General features: G+C 40.6%; 2 protein-coding genes across 3 annotated transcripts in view; one reads left to right on the forward strand and one right to left on the reverse strand.

The window, feature by feature from the left end:
* LOC147033509 (E3 ubiquitin-protein ligase TRIM7-like) overlaps positions 1-20513 on the reverse strand; it is a 1095521-nt gene that overhangs the window by 563603 nt on the left and 511405 nt on the right. The gene's annotated exons all lie outside the window — the stretch shown is intronic.
* Positions 4409-20513, forward strand: part of LOC147033523 (zinc-binding protein A33-like) — a 33559-nt gene continuing 17454 nt past the window's right edge. Inside the window, exons 1-3 of one of the 2 annotated variants that reach the window (XM_085855654.1) lie at positions 4409-4488; positions 13515-14177; positions 20047-20142. In XM_085855654.1, coding sequence (XP_085711780.1) covers positions 13560-14177; positions 20047-20142 — 714 coding nt within the window. In that variant the 5' untranslated portion in view covers positions 4409-4488; positions 13515-13559. Of the gene's footprint in view, positions 4489-6831; positions 6857-13514; positions 14178-20046; positions 20143-20513 lie in introns of those variants that run through there. The other variant, XM_085855664.1, reaches the window with a different exon arrangement.

Below are 20513 nucleotides of genomic sequence, written 5' to 3' on the forward strand. Positions count from 1 at the left end.
AGGTGACCGAAAAACCGAAATTCTTATTTTTGCAATATCGTCCGATAAAATGGTCGTATCGACTTCAATCCAAATCCAAAATGTGTATCTTCCAATACTGCATCCAACCATATGTCTCATTTGGGTTTCACACCAATACCCTTCTTAGCGGTCGTGGGTCGAATGTCAGGGGGGTCGGGTCAAAACTTTCAAATTGCGATTAAAAACGCCATTTCAAGTCCGATTGACTTCCAAGTTATGATCATGACCAAACTAAGTGCTATTGTTACAAATTTGGAAGCTTACTGCACTCAACATTCAGGTCCTTATAGATCAGTTATAAACGTCGGTTATAACTTGTAGATCAGTTATAAGGTCCTTATAGATCGGTAAGTACGTGTTTCTAGTTAGGGTCCCGTCCCTAGTCCAATGGGAATTAAATGTGCATGCGCTGCGAATTTATTTTATAGATAGGATTTTTACACTTAGAACAACAACAACAACAATACCTTTGCTTCATCCTGACACTCTGCTCATGGAATTATCCACGCTCTTCACGCGCTCAGTAAGCGTTTCGCTCTGGCCTGGCGCCAAATAAGGGTATGCTTCATTTTTCAGCCAATGAGTACAGAGTGAGCGCCAAGAGAAGCAGAGCCTCTTCAGAGGGCGGGAGATCAAGACACCCCGACACACCCCCCGACCAATCATGGAGAGACGCCGATTTTCCCCGGCGAATGAGGGGTGCGGAGAGGTGAGACACGTCCCTGCCCTCGACAAGAAAAGAGAGAAGAAATAGACGGGACGGCGCGGTCATTTGGTTTTCTGGTCTCGTCTCGTCGCTGGCGTCTGGTCTCGTCTCGTCTCATCGCTGGCTTCTGGTCTCATCGCGTCACTGGCTCTGGTCTCGTCACGTGCCAGAGGAGTGTACTGGAGCCCGACGCTGCCCTCCGTACCTGGTGCTTACAGCAGCATCAATCTGCGGGTTCAAGTCCCGCCAAGCCAGATTGTCAAGGGCCGCACGAGGCGGGAAGGTCCATGATAGCTCTGGTTTCCAGCCCATCTTCCCTCGAGCTGGGAACCTTCAATAAAGGCTGCAGCCATCACTTCTTTTGGGTATTTATGTGTACGTGTGTGTCTGTGGACCCGTCTTCAAGTAGAATTGTTTTAGTGCCTTGTACATACCTGCATTGCTTTTAGTCGGTTTAACTCTGCTCTTTCTGTGTTCCCTCCCTCCCCCCCCCCGCCCCATTGTAAATAAATCCCCTGTTGAATGTTTCAGCTCGTTTTTGTGTTTCTTTCATTGGTTTAGCATGGTGCATGTTGAGAAATAGCGAGGGTAAATTGTGCATTTGGATTGACGGGCCTCGGTAACCATCTGCTCAGGTTACGCATGGTTCGAGCATGCTAACTGCTCATTCCGCTCGAGCTCTGCCGAGGGTGAATTTCCCCGGTAGTTTAGACGACGTTGGTATTTAGCTAAATTGAAATTGGCAATCGATTGGATCCCACGCGGTCGACCTATTGGTGATCCTCCGTCCGATAAGGGACCCGTCTGCTCCGGAGTTATCCGGGGTGACGACCTACAGAGTCCGGGTGTTCAGTGGAGCCAACTGTTCTGCTCCACCTAGCGTTCATGCTCACCACCGACACCCGGCACCACAACATATAACTCATTAAACAGTAGCACTATCGACTTATAAGAAGCAAATTGATTTCCAGGTTTTTGTTTTTTTTCAGAGATCATGGAGATATGACAAAGTTATTCCGGCAATTCCTTGCTCAACGAGCAATTCATTGTTATATTTGTTGTGTTAAAAGGCTTATATTTGTCTTAGACTTGGACAGTAATTTTCTCAGCATTGTTTCCATTTGTTTGATGATCCAACAGGTTTTTCTAAGAAAAACATGCCAGACTATATTGTAAAAACAAGTTTTAATCCTTCTTTATTGTTTTTCACATCAGAGGATACAGTGAGCATGGGCATACTGCATTTGAATGGTCTTCAATCTTCAATGTCTTCTTCGATCCTCCTGGTCCGGGATTTATATTTCCTCCCCCCCCCCCGCCCACCTACCCTTGTCTTTTCCATGGAACATCCGAAAACAAATCGTAAAAATATGTAATTTCTAAAAATTGAACTTATATTTATATTTCGACTTACCGACCCTACATTATAGCTGAAGAACTGTGTAAACCAAGTTATAAAATAACTAAGGCCTGAGGGTATGGGCATAAAAGGGTTCACTGCATCTCTCAAGATAAAGCCTGATGGAAAACCAGTGTTTCAGAAAGCGCGTCCAATACCGTATTCTATTGTAGAAAATGTAAAAAATGAATATGTCAGGTTAATTAAGGAGGATATTTTGTACCCCATAGTGTGGACCATAGTGATTGGGCATCACCAGCAGTTCATGTGTCCAAACCAAATGATAAGGTGAGGGTTTGTGGTGATGATATAGTGGTTAATGAGGTTATTGATGGTGATGGGTACAAACTCCCCAACATACAGGATCTGTTTTCTAAAGATACGCAGAATGGTACACAACCCAAATTCTTCTCAAAGTTAGATTTAACCGGTGCTTTCAATCAGTTGTTTCTGGATGAAGATTCCCCTAAGTTGATGGTGGTATTAAGTCACAAACTGAAAGATGGATCCGAAAGACCGATAGTATAGACCTCAAGAACCCTCAGTGCTGTGAAGAAAAATTATGCGCAGATTGAGAATGAGGGGTTGGCAATTGTGTACGACATAAAGAAATTCCATTTGTATTTGTTTGGCCGGAATTTCAGGCTGTTAACGGATCACCAACCCTTGACGTGTATATTTGGACCAAAAACAGGAATTCCACCTCTTGCTGCAGTGAAACTTCAATGTTGGACATTGTTGTTGTCTGGGTATACTTACCAGATGGAGTACCGCACCTCTGAGAAAAATGCCAACACCTATGTTGAGTAGATTTCAGGAAGATGATCCAAATACTGCGGATCCCGAGGAATACTTCGTTTTCAAAACTGTAGTAGATTCTCTTCCCATTACCGCAAAACAAATCAAAGATAGTAGTAGAAAAGGCCCCGTCTTGATCAAAGTGTGCAAGTACACCATGTTGGGTTGGCCTAATTGCAGTACTGACTATAATTAGGCCAACTGCTAAAACCATATTGGTGTCACAGACACGAGTTGTCTGTCGACGATGACGGGTGTCTATTGTGGGGAAGATGTGCACTGTGCAGTTACACCATCCCCACTTCAAGGACACATGCTTGCAGAATGACATGAAAACCACCGAGGTACGTGTCAGATGAAGACCCGAGCCAGATCATTCATTTGTTGGTCAGGACTAGATATGGATATGGAGGACATGGTTCGGTCGTGTCCTGATCAGCTTTGAGTTGCCCAGCCACGTCAACAACACATCCCCCTACACCCGTTGCATCACATTTGCATTCTGGATTCTGTGGAATCTCAAACTCTTAAATTATTGGAATCTTCTGTGATGATGTCAAAGCATGATGTCTGCTGCTGTCACATCACAGGCTGGTCGGTGCAAATTCTGTTTCTCCTATGTATTCTCCAACATGGTTCTCTCTGCCGTCTCAATCCTCCGATCCTCCGCAGAAACTCCAGGATGCATGAGTTCTTTCAGTATCCCCCTCCTGGTTAAACATCCAGAATCCAGACTGAGTGTGCAGCTCAACTCCTTTATTCTTCACTTCTGTTTATGGAAACACCTTCCAGAGTCTGTTTTGTCTCACTCTCTTCCCTCCTGGATTTCAAGCTAACAGTGCTCCTCCATCTCTTATAAACTCAAATTATATAAAGTGATGTTTATGACCCCCATTAACCTTTCCTGTGTTATTCAAATGTTGACGATATTATCTCCCATCGATGAACACGTCACTTCCCTATAAATGATGTAAACAAACCCACCCTGAGTCCATGACAGTTCTGGTCACACCCAAACTGGAAATAATACAATACACTACAGGTTTTATGTTCACCTCTTCTTTATCCCCTTCACTCGACTTTATTCTACCTCAATATTCAAACCTGGACTTTCACATTGATTATCAAATGCATCAGAAGAGTGCTTTGAAGACTTTAACAACAACAAGGTTGAAGTACTGTTGTCTGAATGTGACTGGTCAGGGTGAGTTGAAGGTTTGATTCATAAAAGATAAAGAAACACTCCAAAACACTAACACTCCAAGAGTAATCAATTAATTCATAAAATATTTATGAAATATTTTTGTGATGATAATTTATAAATCATTGCTACAATGTGAAGTGAAGAAGGTCTAAAAGTGTTGTGGACTTTCCAGAAAATCAGGTGAAAACAAAAGATGAAGAATTTGCCGCTGGATATGCCAAAAGTAACGACAATGTCAAATCGGCACAGCAAGTCTGACATCATTACATTCCTGTGTGATGTCATGAAGCTGACACACCTGTATAAATTCCATAAAGGATCTAATGTCCATGCAGTTTGAAAACAGCTTCATCAGGACAGGTAATGTAAAGATGGTTCAGTTACTGATTGTATTAGAAGGATTGATATTAAAACATCTTTAAAATAACAAAGGAGGATAAATGTAAAATAAATGTGATGGTTACATATGGTTCACACTTATGTTTGTGTACCTGTGTGTTTGTGTACCTATGTTTGATATCTACCTTATGTTTGATATGTGCCTTATTGTACAAGGGCTAGTCGAACAGTTTTTCCTTTTTCAATAAAATTTAGAACCAGAACCATGATTTATATTCACGGCTTCAATAGAATTACCTAGTACTGAGAATAAGGTGAAGCTGTTTCGAAGCTACACAGAAAAGGATGAACATCTGTGTCGAATTTCTTGGTGTAGGCTCGTGAGTTATGGTTAAGGGGTTAGAGGTGGGGATGAGGTGGAAATGTTTTGACGAACAAAACGTCATTTGTACAGACGTCCAACATCAGAAATCCTATTGTGACCATTCAAACTTTTCCGAGAACTGGTCCAACGTGAGTGTGCTCACTGGAGAGTATTATGTTGTTACAGGAAAAAAATTAACTACAACGAAAAAATAAACTATTCAAGTGAAACGAATATCCCATGTTTTCTATTATTTTTGATTTGTTTATGTTGTTCCAACTTTTAAGCCACAATGTTCTGTGTAATTGCTCGGAGAAGGAAGTGAAACGGTGTGCGTGAAATACCTGGTTTATCTGGTTTTCCTTGTCCTTGTTTAGTTGTTTTCTCTAACATCTCTCTGTTGGTTGTTATCTCTATTTGGGTTTCAGGAGGTGGGAGGAAGTTCTCCCAGAACTCCAAATCTCTATCTCCTATTTTTTGATGAAGGATCACAATTCATGAACTAAGCTGTGAAATTTTGTTCTCATGGCCTCGTTCAAAGGGTTCTTTTCAACATCTTCACTGAACATCTGACAGCCTCTGGAGTGATATTCCCTGGAATGATTTTTAAGTACTTAGTAAGGGTTTTCTTCATCATTCCTGTAGCTCCAACTATCACTGGTATAATTTCAGCTTTCTTCAATTTCCAAGTCCTCTTGACTTCGTTTTTCAGTTCCTGGTATTTGGTCATTTTCCTGATTTCTGTGGCATTTCATCCAAAGTCATTGGGAACTGAAACCTCGATCAACAATGCCAACTTTTCCTTTTTGTGTTTGAGCACCATGTCCAGATTCAATGCTTTGTTTTCAATGTCCGCATTTGATGGGATCATTTTGTCTTGTGGAGGATTACTTGTTCACGTTTGAGGATCAGATTTGGATTGTGTTTCCATGATTGTTCTGGGACCAGGATGTTGAAATGTTTACAGACGTGCCAGTGGATTACTCAACAGATGCTGTCATTGTCTTCCTGTGTACAGCTGTTCCAACATGAGTTTTTTTTACATCCCGAGAAGAGGTGACTGGTACATTCTGTTTCTACCCCACAAAACTTGCATTTGTCTGATTGGTTCAATCCCGCCATCTTCTTAAAGGCATGAGTGGAATATTCTTGGTCTTGGGCATTGATGATGACTCGTTCTCCGTCCCAACTAATTTGACCTCATCTTAGCCAATCCAATGAGCCTTCCTTGTGGATCTCTATCCTGTCACGTTCTTTTTTTTTTTCTTTTCTTTTTAAAAAATATTCTTGCTCTTTTGTCATTCTCCCATTTGTCAGAGTACATCTCCTGATATTTATTTTTGTAGCTTTCCTTTTTTAGCTCACCTGGATTTTATTCCTGTGAGCTTATGTGATTGAACAGTGTCTGTAGGTCTGTCAGTCAGTCAATCAGTCCGTAAACACTTCAGTCATTATCGCTTGAACCAAACACAATTTTGATGAAACTTCGCCACAAGCTTCATATCTGATGCCTAACTAAGGTTTATTGACCGCATCAAAATCTGCAATCATTAAGGGAGTGTATGGGGGGGGGGGGGTTGACACCCCAAAATAGGTATTTCCTCTCTTCTCTGAAACTACACATACAGTTTCGATGAAACTTGACCACATCCTTCATCACCTGTGATGTACCAAAGTTTGTTCACGACACTAAAAAAGAAATTTGGGTCTGTGGGAGGTTTGAGTGACTGTTGCTCCTAATCCAGGTGAGCTTCAGGATGTGCGGCCCTATTTTTTTTTTCTTTGCAATGATTGGGGCTGTGTTTGTTTCTATTTCGTTTTCTTGTGTTGTATCTTTCACTTGTACCTGTTTTTGGAAGTTTTTTTGCTAAATCGATTAAGGATCCATTTTCTGATCTGTTGTTTTCTTGTTCATGTACAAATGTCATTTGAGAGTCTGAGCTTTTCACATGCTCCACTAGTCCTACACATGGTGTCTGTGCACCGAGTTAAGCTCCATTGAACCGCCTCCTTGCTCTCGTCTCGGTAAGTACAACTTTGGTATGCATTGGTTTTTGTGGAACATTTTGTGAATAGTTAGAAGTTTCCTTGTTTTGGTGTTGACGTTGTTGATCTACGCTTGTGGCCGGTTTATAATTGCACAGCTCTTGTGGAATACCGGCACTGCAAGTTGGTGTTTAGCTTTGGTTTTGTTTCTTGGGGAGAAAGATGACTTCAGAATTAGTCTTCTTCTGCTTCGGTCCTCTTTGCTGATTATTTTATACATTGTTTTGTTGTACCTGAGTGCTTTCTTCAATTCCAAGGTATTTGTAGGATGCTTAATTATTATTATTATTATTTTTTCCGTTTTGTACTTTCATCAATTGAGATGTTGTCTGTTCTTTTTTTTGTTTTTCCTTGTACAAATGTGCATTTGGCATATTTGTCAAGACTAAACTCCATTTCCAAGTCCTCTGAGTGAGTTATCCTTGACTAGTATAAGTTGATCTGGCAATTTCTCACCATTTGGTGTGAAGAGTTTCAGATCATCCATGTACAGTTGGTGTGTCACTTTTCTTGTTTCTTTGGTCATTTTATTGTTGCATATCAGAATGTATCCGTGTCCTTATTCATTGAAGAGTCCAGAGCCAGGCAAAACATGAGGGGGAAACCCCTGTCACCTTGTAAGATTTCCAAGTGGCCAAAACCCATGTCATATCTTTACTCCTGGGATTTCAACCTTTCCTTCCAACTAAGGAAGTATCAGCATTGTGTTTCAAAGCGTCATTGCTTTCTTGATCAGTGTGACGATTTGGGGATCAATTTTTTAGTCAGTTCCGAAGGAAGTGACATAAAATAGAGGTCCATGTCCGTTCGTCCGTCCGTCTGTCCACAATCAATCTTTCAATCATTATTCTGCAACCTGTGATCAGAATGACTTGAAACTCGGAGGGATGCTACTTTGGTGATGCCGCAGAACCTCCCGCAATAAAATTTCAGATTTGTCACCAATTGACTTAGTTGATAAGTCGAATCAATTCATCTTCAAAGTCCTAAAACTCGTCGACTATTCATAATTTTTGCATCTGGTTTGGTATAATAGTTCTGTAGATACAGATAAACAACGTCAGTACAATTTTAAAGCATTTATTGAACAAGCAAACAGATTATATGTGCCAGCACAGGAGATCCTGGACAGACAAATTTACTCCAGATCTCTCAACATAACCGGAGAATCTTCGTCTTTATATAGCGTCCAGTAAGACACAGTTTTTTAAAATAATTTTCTGATGCTGATGCCAGTTCGCCTGGTCTTGACAATTTCCAGGTGAACCTTATCTTCAGTCTTCTTTGACAGCTCCTGCTTAAATGGTTGGAACACATATTCAAACCCAGACATATTAATCGCACAGAATGCTAGAATGACGTCAAACACCAACTCGAATGGCCATTAAAACAAGTTTCAATCTTATATAGGTTAAAAATCAGTCTGCTTCTCCCAAAACTGGGAAGATATATTATCTTGAAATGACCAGAGTTTCGTGAATACATCTGGACACCTTCTCAAATCCACATTCCAACTTGTTTGTGTCTTCCATACAAAATTCTCAAGATAGTTCTACATGACGGGCAACTCTTCTTTATATTCAACTTACTGGCAAAGTTCAACCTGTTTACACATTTAATATACAGATGATCATTCCATCCAGAGGAGAAATATAATTATGTTAATTCAAAATGGTACTTAAAACATCATATCATATTTGAGTATATTTATTTCAGGATTAATATATTTTATTTTAATCATCATCAATTTATTTATTTTATCACCCAAACCCATCATGATAAAATGTTTCTACAGTTCTTATGGAACAATGTCTGCAGCTTGTTTTCCGAATTTTTGTCCAGGAGGAAAGATAATGAGTCTTAATGAGAATGAAGTTCATTCGGGCCAATTAATCTTCAAAGTCCTAAAACTCCGAGTATTCGTAGTTTTTCCTTATTGTATGGAAAAATGCTTCTATGGAACAATGTTTACACCTTATCGCAGTGTTTCTATTTTTTCTGAATTTTTGCCCAGGAAGAAAGATAATGAGTCTTAATGAGTATGAAGTTCATCAGGGCCGGAATAAAAACAATGAATATATCCAATATCGATGAAGTCGGAACTGACCAGGCCCCACGGGCTGTGTTTTTACACTTGCAGGCGTTTTATAATTCATGGATGTGGGACACCATCAATGGCTTTTTGTAATCCATCCAGGCTGCGGATAAGTTGGTTTGTCCGAGCTTGCAGTTTTCGAATATGATTTTGTTTCACAATAAATTATCTATTTTTCCATGGCATCCTCTCTTGCATCCTTTCTGTTAGTGTCTCTTCAGCTCCTTGTTGAGTGAGGTGCTCGTAAATTGCATCGGTGATTATACCTGTTAAAAGTTTGTATGTTGTTTATAGGCATGTTACTGGTCTATATTTGTTGGGTAGATGGGTTTCTTCAGATTTTTGGATGAGGGGAGTGTTGCCTGGTCAGGTCAGGGAAAGGATTATCTCTCATTCTGGCTCATGTTGTTCCAACTTTAAACCAATGATGTGTGCAGAAGTACTCAGAGAGTGAAGTGAAGAAATGTGAGTGAAATACCCGTTTTATCTGGTTTCCTTGTTCTTCTTCTTTATTTCTATCTAACTCGCAGAGCCTACCTGTCGCTTCACTGACGGACCAATTAGTCGTCCTGTTTACCAAATTTATCCGTGCATATAGTGCTTTAACTCCTCCCCATCCTCACATCTCGCTCCCCCCTCCTTTGTCCCCCTGTTCGTCCTGATGTCCCTTCCCGTGAGAAATATCTCACACACAGTGACAGGCCTGAAAGAAAATGGTCAGGAAAAGGATTTCCAAGACAGAAAGTTTCTTAATAATGTAATTGGATCTATTTAATAATTTTATTTCTGAATGTATGATTTACACAAAAAACAGTAACATCGCATTTTAATGATAGACGAGTGAATGTATCATGAGAGTATGACGTCATGGAGCATGCCATGTCCCCCCAGCAGCTCCAGTTGGGTCACACAAGGAAGTGCTCTTGCTGTGAAAAAAAACAAAATACAGATATATATTGTTGCGGCCACAGGAACCGAGACACCAGTTTGTCACTCAGGGGGATTAATCCCTGGTTATCCTTGGAAGAGCCGGATCTGGGGCCACTGCTCACAATTAACGTTGAGGTATGGTGGGTTGTTTTAGAACCATGAACGCCACCCAGTTAACCACGAGAGTTCCAGTGTCCACCATATAATTATGCCATTTAACTAGAGGTCACATGGCTATCTGAGCGGGGAGCTCGCCCTCGCCAAAGCACCAATCTTATCTTGATTCGATCTTAATTAGGGCGGCCGAGCGTTTTAACCGCTGGTTAAAACTAATTTTTGGTCACATCTGTGGTAATTACCCTCCAGTCTATCTAGGTTCAGACAATGCTAGACCAATGGAAGGAAAGGACAAACACAGACAGGTTGGAAGTCAACAAATGATTCATTAATAATAAAATAAATAAATAAATAAATAAAAAGAACTTTTTATTTCCTGAGGTAAATAAATGAATAAATTCCAAAGCAATTGAAATGAATAGTTAATCAGGTGAAATCAATCAAAATGACAGGAAAGATACGGAGAGCAGATGCTTATCGGGGAGTTGACTGACTTGCAACTAAACACAGACAAGGGTACCCAGCAGATCATTTGGGGGGGGGGGGGAGAAGAGTCCTCTCGCTCACCAGGGAGAAGTCGTCCGTGAAGTGAAAACGTCCTGAAATGTGTGTGTGTGTGTGTGTGTGTGTGTGTGTGTGTGTGTGTGTGTGTGTGTGTGTGTGTGTGTGTGTGTGTGTGTGTGTGTGTGTGTGTGTGTGTGTGTGTGTGTGTGTGTGCGTGTCTTGTCCGTCGCCAGCACTCAGACTTGTCGTGCACCCACTCGTGAACAGCCTTGAACACCAGTCGACGTCTGGGGGGGGGGGGGTGGGATGGGCACCGCGATCGTCTGTCGCGGGTTTCGACCCTGGTGATGCGACACGAGCAGCTCTTCACACTTCACGAAACTGGTGACGTCCAGTGACCCACACGGTTCTTTGGTGACTTACCCGCTCCTCACTCGTTGTGACCGACCCATGCCTCACTCGCTTTCGGCGCTGCTCACACCCACACGTGCACTACATGCTCGCTTGCTCAAGCACTGGGAAGGACGAATTGGCACTGGTCAGACACCAATACGCTCACTCGCTCGTTTCCTCGCTTGTGCGCTTGCACCCTCTCTGGCTCGCTTGCTCGCTTCTTCTCTCACGCGCTTGCCCACTTCTTGTTCGCTTCTCTTCTCGCGCGCTTCCTCTCTTGCTTTCTTTCTCCCTCAACGGACCTCTCCAATTCTTTTGATATCTGCGCATCTCGGCGGGTGCAGAGTCCCCGCAAGCTCACCCGGCCCCACTTGCGCACCGTCTCCATGACAACCCGTGCGGTCGAAAAAGGGTGGGCCTCAGCGCTCGCAAAATAAATATGTGCATAAATGTGTCTGTCGTAAAGAAAAAAGCTTCCCATAAGAGAGGGGATCTATTCTTTACCCTTCTCAACGCATCACATTTAACATCCCATTAGACGTGGGGATGGGGCTAATCTGAACATGTATTGAAGGAAATAACTGTCTGAGGACCTGGATGTGTGAATGCATTCATCAGACCAGATTCTGAAATCTGTAACAATGTGTTTGTTTTCATCAAACTGGTAAACAACTCATCTGTACAGATGGGGTGATTTCCCACTTTAATGATGTATGTGGTTTTCATGGAGAGAATCGGTATTTCATTTTGACTCATCACACAGGCTTCCACCAGGTGTTGCAATACAATACACATTCACCCAGAGAACATTCCACCCCAGAGTTGTGTGTATATACGGTATGTGGAGTTGCGGCAATGTGTAATCGTTTTTTTTTTCAACATCAAGAGACACTTGGAGACTCAGACACATCATCAGAGTTTGATGACTCAGACACATCATCAGAGTTTGATGACTCAGACACATCATGTTACTCACAATCCCTCTGTTTTGTTATTCTCTCTTCCCATTAATAGCAAGTGTTTCATATTATAATCCACGTGGTGAGCAACACATCCTGTGTACATCAGTGATCCTAAAACCTTATTCCATTGCATCATCCTTCCTTTAGTCCAGTGTTTCTCAACCCTTTTTGTCCCATGCCCCACTTTAATTTTCAAAAAAAATCGTACACCCCACCATGATTGGAGACACTGCAGTATATACTACAAATGTATTCAAAAGGCTGTATTAAAACTTTATTGCAAATTTTATTCAATTGCTACTTACTTCAATGGAAGCCCTGCCCTTGATGCTGGCTGCAGATTTGTTTGATTTGATGAACCAATTTTGTCAGTTTCAGCCTTAAATCACCACATTTCGTGATTTCCAGTCGATTTCTCTTTGCTTGCAGCAAATCGGTAACAACACTAAATCCACATTCGACTTAATAAGATGATGGAAAATTTATCAATACTTCCCTTGCCAAAGTAGTCGAGTTTGGGTATTTCTTTTCGCTCTCCTCAGACAGCCACATCATGGTTCATTTGATCTTGAAAAGAGTTTTCACAGACTCATCTTGTTGCAACTCGCATAAGTCCTCTTGGTATTGCTCTGGTACTTCAGATAAATCCACCAGAAATGGCTAAGACAACCAAGTGTGTTTTGAACTCTACGAGGAGCCCGTTGCTTTGCCATGCAGCCACTCATTTTGCCATATGTGTATCGAGACATCCTGGGAGAGCAGGGGAGAAGACACAAGTTGTGTTTGTCCAAATTGCCATGAAGTTTTTCCACGAAAAAACAAAACTCAAGAAGAATGTGATCATTGCTAACTTAGTAGAAAATATTTAGTTGAAAACTCATAGCAAAGCTATGCAAGCGATCATATATTGATTCATCAATTCTGAATCCTCATGCCCCACCAAAATATTGCCACGCTCCACCTTGAGAAACACTGCTTTAGTCTGTTTAACTTACAAACACATACCCACACGTCCTGCGCTGTCATGTTTCTGAGTACCGTGTGCAGCCACGCTGCACCCACAGAGGGACCAAAGGTTCACAGTGTTCTCTGCTCCACACAGCACCGATGTATACAAATCTCACCCTGTCTGTGAGATCATGTTCAGATTTAGTTTTGGATTATTCTCATCCGATCACTTATTGTCTTATGTCATCGACTGAGGCAATCACACAACCAGAACCAAGATAAGAAAACTGTTTCACACATTCAATCTTCACTCCCCCTGCACGTGGGGTTGAAATGTCCATTGTACAAATGTGATGATACCAGGTGTGGCTTCAGAGCTCTGTTTTATTCAAACTCTCATTCACTCATAGATCGGATCAGATGGTGCACTCGTGAAATCACGTTGAAATCTGTGTTTCTGTGTTTGTCGACACAAGTACATTGTCATCAAAAACCTGTTACTCTGTTTTGTTACCTGTGTTTTGGGAGGCGTTTCGGGTACACCTCCTGATTGGCTTCTTCTTCTTCAGTTTATATTTTTTCATTTAATATCCTGAATTATTATTCCAAAACAAATTGTTCTTTGTGATACTGCATGCTTGCTCTGTCATTCCTATAAATCTTTGTAATTTACAATCTCCATTTTCAGGTTTCCATTCAACTTTGCTTCACACTCTTCTCTGTCCCCAAGGAGATGGCTTCTTCTTCCTCTGACATTGGAGATAGTTTGGATGAACTCAAATGCCCAGTGTGCTTTGAACTCTACGAGGAGCCCATTGCTTTGCCATGCGGCCACTCATTTTGCCGTGTGTGTATCGAGACATCCTGGGAGAGCAGGGGAGACGATACAAGTTGTGTTTGTCCAAATTGCCATGAAGTTTTTCCAGAAAAAACAAAACTCAAGAAGAATGTGATCATTGCTAACTTAGTTGAAAAGATTAAGTTGAAAAAGAGAGAGGTTGGGTTAGGGGTTGATGTCCAAAATGTGGAACATGGTGATGTGAAAGTTAAGGAAGGAATGAAATCATGGGCCACTGATAGTTCCTGTGAGGTTTGTAAAAGAGAGGCAGCCAAGAAGTGTGTACCTTGTCAGATCCTCTGCTGTGAGCAACACGTGGAGGCTCACAAACAGAAAGGGCACAAACTGGTGGATCCTAGGGTGAAGATTGAGGAATTAAGATGCATTGATCATGAAAAGCCAATCCTACTCTATTGTGAGGATGATGGGAGCTTGATTTGCATCACGTGTATGGGTGGAGAACATCAGCACCACAAAGTTGTTCCTGTGGAGATTGCGCATGCTGAACGAAAGGTAAGTAAATCAGTGAATAAAATGGTTATTGCTTATATTATATCAATTTTTTTTTAATCTGGAGGAGGCTTGTATGTGGGCCTGAATTTTTTTTTAACTTTCCAATCAGCACTTATTCATTTATGATCAGTTGTGACGTCTTAGTAGTGGAATATTCCTCACAAATGTGAAATTTCTGCAAATGAGCGTCTCGTCAGAATTTTTTATCATGAGCTGGAGTACCCGGCGTTGCCCGGGGAAAAAATAGGAAGAAGAAAGGGGTAAGTTGTGATGCTTAATATATATCACATGTATATATCACATTTAATTTAGACTCACATTTATATATCACATTTAATTTGGACGATATACCGGCGTAGTGGTGTACGCTTGTAATCCGGCTACTCGGAGGCTGGGTTGGAGGATCGCTTGAAGATGGAAGCTCTGCGCTGGGCCACGCTATGAGAGGGTGTAGGGCAGCCCGGAATCATGGCGAAACCCAATCCTTATCCCTGTGTCATAAGAGGCGACCAGGGTTGCGTCAGGAAGGGCATCCAGCATAAAACCTATGCCAAATTAGTATGTGGATCATAACGGATGATCCGCTGTGCGACCCCTAACGGGAGCAGCCGTAAGACAAACAACAACATTTAATTTGGACTATCACATTTATATATCACATTCAATTTGAACTATCACATTTATATATCACATTCAATTTGAACTATCACATTTATATATCACATTCAATTTGAACTATCACATTTATATATCACATTTAATTTAGACCATCACATTTATATATCCCATTTAATTTAGACTATCACATTTATATATCACATTTAATTTAGACTATCACATTTATATATCACATTTAATTTGGACTATCACATTTACATATCACATTTAATTTGAACTATCACATTTATATATCACATTTAATTTGGACTATCACATTTATATATCACATTTAATTTGAACTATCACATTTATATATCACATTTAATTTGAACTATCACATTTATATATAACATTTAATTTGGACTATCACATTTATATATCACATTTAATTTGGATTATCACATTTATATATCACATTTAATTTGGACTATCACATTTATATATCACATTTAATTTGGACTATCACATTTACTGTATATATCCCATTTAATTTGGACGATCACATTTATATATCACATTTAATTTGGACTATCACATTTATATATCACATTTAATTTGGACTATCACATTTATATATCGCATTTAATTTGGACTATCACTTTCATATATCTTATTTAATTTGGACTATCACATTTATATATCACATTTAATTTGGAGTATCACATTTATATCTTCATCTTCATCTTCATCTTCATCTTCATCTTCATCTTCTTCTTCATCTTCATCTTCTTCTTCATCTTCATCTTCTTCTTCATCTTCTTTCGGCTGCTCCCGTTAAGGGTCGTCACAGCGGATCATCCGTATGATCCACATAGTGATTTGGCACAGGTTTTACGCCGGATGCCCTTCCTGACGCAACCCTGATCGCCTCTTACGACACAGGGATATGGTACACCTATTTTAACCGGGGTATACACCAGCCCAGTACATTGGTACTCATTTTGCCGACCTCGGAAGGATGACAGGCTGAGTCAACCCCTCTTCTTCTTCTTCTTCCTTCGGCTGCTCCCGTTAGGGGTCGCCACAGCGGATCATCCGTATGATTCGCATAGTGATTTGGCATAGGTTTTATGCCGGATGCCCTTCCTGACGCAACCCTGGTCGCCTCTTACAACACAGGGATATGGTAAACCTATTTTAACCGGGGTATACACGAGCCCAGTACACTGGTACTCACTTCGCCGACCTCGGAAGGGTGACAGGCTGAGTCAACCCCCTGGTGTATTAATTTCAGTGGCCCAACGGGGCTTGAACTCAGGACCTTTTGGATCCCAAGCCACTGCCCTAACCACTGCGCCAACACCAGGATATTAGGCTGAGTCAACCCCCTGGTGTATTAATTCAGTGGCCCAACGGGGCTTGAACTCAGGACCTTTTGGATCCCAAGCTGCTGCCCTAACCACTGCGCCAACACCAGGCTGGACTATCACATTTATATATCACATTTAATTTGGACTATCACATTTATATATCGCATTTAATTTGGACTATCACATTTATATATCACATTTAATTTGGACTATCACATTTATATATCACATTTAATTTGGACTATCACATTTATATATCACATTTAATTTGGACTATCACATTTATATGTCACATTTAATTTGGACTATCACATTTATATATCACATTTAATTTGGACTATCACATTTATATATCACATTTAATTTGGACTATCACATTTATATATCACATTTAATTTGGACTATCACATTTATATATCACATTTAATTTGGACTATCACATTTATATATCACATTTAATTTGAACTATCACATTTATATATCACATTTAATTTGGACTATCACATTTATATATCACATTTAATTTGGACTATCACATTTATATATCACATTTAATTTGAACTATCACATTTATATATCACATTTAATTTGAACTATCACATTTATATATCACATTTAATTTGAACTATCACATTTATATATCACATTTAATTTGAACTATCACATTTATATATCACATTTAATTTGAACTATCACATTTATACATCACATTTAATTTGAACTATCACATTTATATATCACATACAATTTGGACTATCACATTTCTATTTCACATTTAATTTGAACACATTTCACATTGCTTTGTCGTCGTCGGCGTTCGTCATCAGTGCTCCAGGTGATACTTGGGGTAGCTGTCATTTCCGTGCTCAGTGCTCTGCAGGAATGGCTTTGGGAAATTCTTTGCGCACTTGGGTCCTTCATGCAAGGACTGTTCTGGTTGAGGTTTCTGCATGGACCATGGATCATGTGTGCCATGACCATCTTGTGCAGCTCTGGATCTTTCTCCTTGTCTGGAATCTCAGTACTGATGACCAGGTCAATGCCTTCGGGCTTGACCTTATCCTTTGGAGCAACGCACAGGAGGATGTGGGCATGAGGAAGACCACACTTCTGGTACTCAATGGTGTACAGGAAGACTCTAATCTTCCCAAAGCTCCCTTCTTTAGTAGCTCCATGAGCTTTTTGTTCTTTTGGCGAAAGACATGAGCAATGATGTCTGGGTGATCGTGAGGCTCTTGTCCTGGCAGGAGGTTTTCCTGGACCTCGGTCCATTTGGGATTTGTGCAAGCTGTCACTGTGGTGGAACACTTGACCTTGAATCCGGAAGCTCGGGTTCCAGCCCTGGACTTCAGCTTCCTTGTACCCGAAGCTCGTCAACACAAAGCTGCCGTTATACATCCGAATGTTGTCAAGGAAGTGCTTGCTGAGGGTATCTTCGCCTGAGAGAAGTTCCTTCAGCAAGGGAGGAAGGGCATGAGAGGGCTCAAGGACGACCTTGCCATCGCTGCAGCACACACCCTTGGTCTCTCCCTAGAATTTGTAAGCAGAGCAGTGGGTGCAGACTTGGTCCATTCGGTCGATGTCTGCATGAGTTGTTGGGTCAGCCGGGTCATACGCATCACACTCTTCCTCAGTCTCATTTGCTCGCCGCTGTTGTTGCCAATGAGACTGTTCATTGAGCCTGGATGATCGCTCCTCTTCAGTCTTTTTATCGCTGCTGCTGTTGCCACTGTGCCTGTTCATTTAGCCTCGCTGATCGGTCCTCTTCAGTCTCATTTTGTCACTGCTACTGTTGCCGCTGTGCCTGTTCATTTAGCCTGGCATCTTGCTCATTTTCAGTCTCCTGTTGTGTCTTAGTGTTTTCGCTTAGCTGCAGCTGCCTTGGGACCAATGGAGCTCTTCCTTTTTCAGAGCATCTAAAATCAGAAAGTCAAATTTTGGTCAGACACTTTGTAAACGTTCACTGGTCTGTCCATCCACTGGAATGTCTTTGTCTTATTTTGATCTGGTTGTGAATAAAATAAGTCGCAATGTGGAAAATCAATCAATTGCGCCAGAAAAATTGAAACAGCCAAAAAAAATCGACAATTTTTTTCCGGTTTTTTTAAACATCTGAGGTGTGCTGTAATACCTCTGAGACGTGCTGATTCCAAATATGCCTTTAGTTTTGCTCTGGGATGCGTAGTTCTCGAGTTATAAGAGGACAAACAAACAAACATACACTACTACTTTATATGTTTATGGAAGATGTGCTGTTGTTGATCATTCACCTGCACAAGCTGTGAATGGAATGATTAAGCTTTTCAAGTTACCAACTTATAAAAGGTGAAATTGTTGATTTTACATTCATGTGATAATGGTTGAGAGCCCACCGAAAGAAGTTTGTTTTGTAAGAAGGAAGAAAGTTCATGGCCCTGAACTACTTTGTCTTCTAACTTAAACACCAATGAAGGCTAAATAAAGATTAATAATCACGGAATTTTCATAAATGTACAAAAGTATGTTTTGACTGAGCACAAGGATGCAGGGATATCATGTGATGTTCAGCAACCACATGATAAAACTGACAAAACTGCCTTTGTTCTTTCAAATCAGTGCAAAACAACTTCCTGTTAGGAAAGTTCACACACAAGGAGTTTGTGGGCAGGGAAATTCATCAATTAATTTGCAGGTAGGCTGATTCATCAATGAGTTTGCAGGCAGAGAGATTCTTCAATGAGTTTGCAGGCAGGGTGATTCATGGATTAGTTTGCAGGCAGGGTGATTCATTGATGAGTTTTCAGGGAGTGAGATTCATCAGTGAGTTTGTAGGCAGAGATATTCATCAATGAGTTTGCAGGTAGAGGAACATTCATAAATTAGTTTTTTGGCAGGGAGATTCATCAATTACTTTGCTGGCAGGGAGATTCATCAATGAGTTTGTTGGCAGGGAGATTCATCAATGAGTTTGGAGTCAGGGAGATTCATCAATGAGTTTGGAGTCAGGGAGATTCATCAATGAGTTTGGAGTCAGGGAGATTCATCAATGAGTTTGTATGACTTCAAATTTAGATCGCCAGAACCCTGAACAGATTGAAATTAATGCTCTAACCTTGAGGGCAATGCATCAGCGACACAGATTCAACCTCAGCAAATGATTCTTCCTGCAGTCATGTGCTGCATATGAAAGGAGAATAATTCATTTTAATAACTTGCTTATCTACTCTGCACCTTTCCTGGTCTTTCCTGTATTTTACAAGACCTTGTGTATCACATCATGGACAAGCCACAAAGGCATTCATATCCAGGTAACAGGTGATCCATCTCTCACCCAGACCCTAATCGAGGAGTTCTTAGTCTTCTTCCCAATCTGAAAAACCCTCGTATTTAATTAGTCTCTTTGTATCAAAGCAGAGTGCAGTATAAACATCCCATTAACATCGCATCATGAAAATACCAGAGAAAACTACAATACCAGAGAACTTTCAAAATGTTTTGATGTTTGTAGTAACACATTTTAGGTTTTCAATCATTTTGCAACAATTTAGATGACAAAATATATCAATCTTGACCTTCAAACCAACATGTTGTGATAACATCATGTAATATCAGTTCAGCTACCTCACATAATTATACAATAGTATGAACATATGGTGATGTAATCATGGCAGCCTCTACAACCATCTACCTTCAAGACTGTTGATAAATAGTTTTAGCAGTTCATGATCAGGGACTTTTTCTCCGACAGCTGTAGAGTTAAAGAAAAGAGATTATTATTTAATTTTAAACAAATTCCCATCATTTTCAATATGCATTTTCTCACAAATGTATGTTTATTTAATTTTGTGTGGGACGTTCCTCTTTAATCCGCCACAGAGATTCACGATGCTTCACTTCTGTTGTTTCTTTGTTGTGTGCAGGGTGTTTTGGCTGAAAAGTGTCCTGATGTATCAGAGTCAATCCGGAGTGTTGCATCCCAACAACAACAGGTCCCGGCAGAGGAAGAGCAAACAAAGGTGAGAATCACCAAGGAATCGGTTCACATCCCCACCCCTTTCCCCATTATAAAAGGGAATGCACCTGAGGGAGGTGCTCGCTTATGCCATTATGTTTTGTGAAGAGATGTTTGATAAATTTTTCGAAGTGACTTGACTAACTCTGCAGACGAAAATGAAGCAAGCAACAATTAATTCGTTAATGAATTATATAAATAAACAATCCGACAATGGTACGTCATATGTACACATGTTTGCATGTGTTTGTCTGTGCCAATGATTTCACCAATGTGTTCCTACCATAAGTTTTTCCATTTTCAGAGTACCCATGGACAGATCATGTGTGAGAAAATAATTCCTGGATAAAATCACAAGCTGGTCCAACATGTGGA

The sequence above is a fragment of the Eptatretus burgeri genome, chromosome 2 (assembly GCF_056783735.1).
Source record: "Eptatretus burgeri isolate ZD-2024b chromosome 2, Ebu_testis_v1, whole genome shotgun sequence".
NCBI lineage: Eukaryota > Metazoa > Chordata > Myxini > Myxiniformes > Myxinidae > Eptatretus > Eptatretus burgeri.